This window comes from Myotis brandtii, unplaced genomic scaffold (genome assembly GCF_000412655.1).
Source record: "Myotis brandtii unplaced genomic scaffold, ASM41265v1 scaffold986, whole genome shotgun sequence".
Classification (NCBI taxonomy): domain Eukaryota; kingdom Metazoa; phylum Chordata; class Mammalia; order Chiroptera; family Vespertilionidae; genus Myotis; species Myotis brandtii.
Window position 1 is genome coordinate 593,760 of NW_005372102.1, and position 2,409 is coordinate 596,168.

Consider the following 2,409-nt stretch of genomic DNA (forward strand, 5'->3'; position numbering starts at 1 on the left):
AAACTCGGGTGTGGGAGGACGCGCCAGGACACCAGCTGAGGCGCCCTGCCCGGCTCACAGTGGGAGGCTATCCACACACACAGCCAGTGCTTCACAACCAGGTTCAGATGCCAACTCCACTGCTGGGCACACAGCTGAGGGCTGGAGTGGAGGGCTCAGGGTCACGGCCAAAGGAGGGTGTGAGAGACCCTGGGCCCAGTGGTTGTCAGGGGCGTGCGACCTCTGGGGCAGCCCGGCACTGAGTCCTCAGACCCAGCTCACATGTGGTGGCTCTGAAAGCGTGGCCATAGCCACCCACTGGGGCTCACACGGGGCTCACAGCCGCCCACTAGGGCTCACACGGGGCTCACAGCCGCCCACTAGGGCTCACACGGGGCTCACAGCCGCCTGCCGGGGGCTCAGAGCTTTCCCAGGCCGAGTGGGGAATGCTGGGTCTGCAGCTGGACGTCGTGGCCACGCTGGAGCCCTCCGCTAGGAGACCCTGGCAGTGACCTGTGTGCACCTGACCTTCGGAGGCACCGCTCTCCTGCTCAGCCCCCTCCACAGGAACTGGAGCTCCCTGGGAGCACTGCCAGGAAACATTCCCGAGCCCGAGTGCTGGGACCGCTCTCGTCCTTGGAAAAGGCCAGCGGGCAGATGAGACCACACGTGCGAGGCACTGACAAGTGGGTGACTGTCCCAGAGTCGAAAGGCCACGTGCCACCCCTTCCTGCCGCTGGGGGACCCTCGTCACTGTTCTCGGGAACCTGGAAACCCTGCTCCATCGCACTCTTCACGAGAGGCTGTGTCCTCGGTGCTCTCCGGCCTGGGCAGTGGCCGGGCTGCCCCCACCGCGCCGCCATCACTCATGGGACGTCCACCGTGAGGAAGCGGCCGGAGCAGAGCTGCCCAGGCCCCAGACGCTGAACACAGCAGAGAGCATCCCCCTGGAGGCAGCGCACACGCCACGTAAAGCTGGGATCTTGGACCACAAAGACCCAGCAGCCCATGCTGTCCCCGCATTCTTGTCTGCAAACAGGGGACCTGGACGAGGGCTCAGTGCCAACCCCTCCCAGGGAGGCGCACAGCAGCTCTCCCTCCCTCCATCACCAGCCCGCCTCCAAGTGCACGGCCTTCAACCTCCTGGGTGTGGGTCGCCGGACTCTCCCGTGAACATGCCACGAGCAGTGAGCGGCTAACCCTGCCTTACCGGACACCAGACCCACCACGAGGAAAGCAAGGCTTCTAGTCAGCCCGGAACCGCCTCAGAGCTGCTGGAGGACAGAGCAGCGAGAGCAGCCAGAGCCCGAGGTGTGAGGGAGGCGCCTGGCCTCCGCGCCTGGACGGGCAGGTGCCGTGGCACCAAGTGTGGCTTTTCCGTGGGGCATACCTTCAGCCACCGTATCCAGAGCTGTTTGCTCTGATGAACTATACGTCGTTTCTAAGTTTTTCTGGGGTCGTTAAGCCTCGCAGCACAAACAGTGGCTGTTCCATCAGAAGGCACCGCGGCACCTCCGACACCAGCGGACAGGCGGCCGGTGGAGGGCCTGGGAGACTGTGTGCTGGGTCACCAGTCACCATGTGGCACTGAGTGGAAGGCTGTGGGACGGGACATGCCTGGCCCCTCTGCCCCTCCCGCCCACATGACGCTGAAGCCGCAGTGTCCGCGCCCAGCAGGCTGGTGAGCAGGCGTCCCACACGCACGAGGGGACTGACCTTGGCCTTCCGAAGCACGTGCCCCCGGCAGGGAGAGCTGCCGGCCGGCTGGCTCTTCCTCAGGACGGCGGCGCTGTTCACGGGCACGGGGCCCTCGGCGTCACTGGTCTCGCAGCTGGACAGCGGGGAGTTCTCCAGAGTCCGGGGCCTGAGCACTGGGGACTGAGAGAGGCGGCGAGGCTGTTTCCCAGCAGGGATGGCGCCTTTACCAGGAACAGGGGGCTCGGGGTACGCCACCCACAGTGAGGACACCAGGTGTCTGTGTGGTCCCTGCCCAGTGCTCAGAGCACCTTCCAACGTCTGTCTCACAGACAGAGAGACTGAGGCGCAGAGAGATGCTCAACCGGCGGGTCATGCTGGGAAGCGGGGAGGCCCAGTCCGCGTCCTCTGCATTCCATGGTGCCTCCAGCCCAGCACGCGCCTCTAACAGTCTCCTCTCCGGGGCCTGTAACTCCCAGGCACCTCTCACCCGCAGCCCCGGCAGCAGAGACCTGGTGGCAGCCGCAGCAGGAACTGGGGGAACCACACGCGGCCAGCTCATGGGAGGAACCGGGCAGAGCAGGCCCAGGATTCCGGGCTGTGAAAAAGACCAGGACCTGCCAGTTTGGCTCAGTGGACAGAGCGTCAGCCTGTGGACTGAAGGGTCCCGGGTTTGACTGGTCAAGGGCTCATACCTCGGTTGCAGGCTCAATGCAAATTGATGTTTCTCTCTCT

The 2,409-nt window shown here is 65.1% G+C and overlaps 1 protein-coding gene across 1 annotated transcript in view; it reads right to left on the reverse strand.

The window, feature by feature from the left end:
- The window catches only part of AFAP1 (actin filament associated protein 1), a 75,723-nt gene that overhangs the window by 703 nt on the left and 72,611 nt on the right, over positions 1-2,409 (reverse strand). Inside the window, exon 17 of the mRNA XM_005886453.2 lies at positions 1,696-2,033. Within this exon, the coding sequence (XP_005886515.1) occupies positions 1,696-2,033 (338 nt within the window). The remainder of the gene's footprint in view (positions 1-1,695; positions 2,034-2,409) is intronic.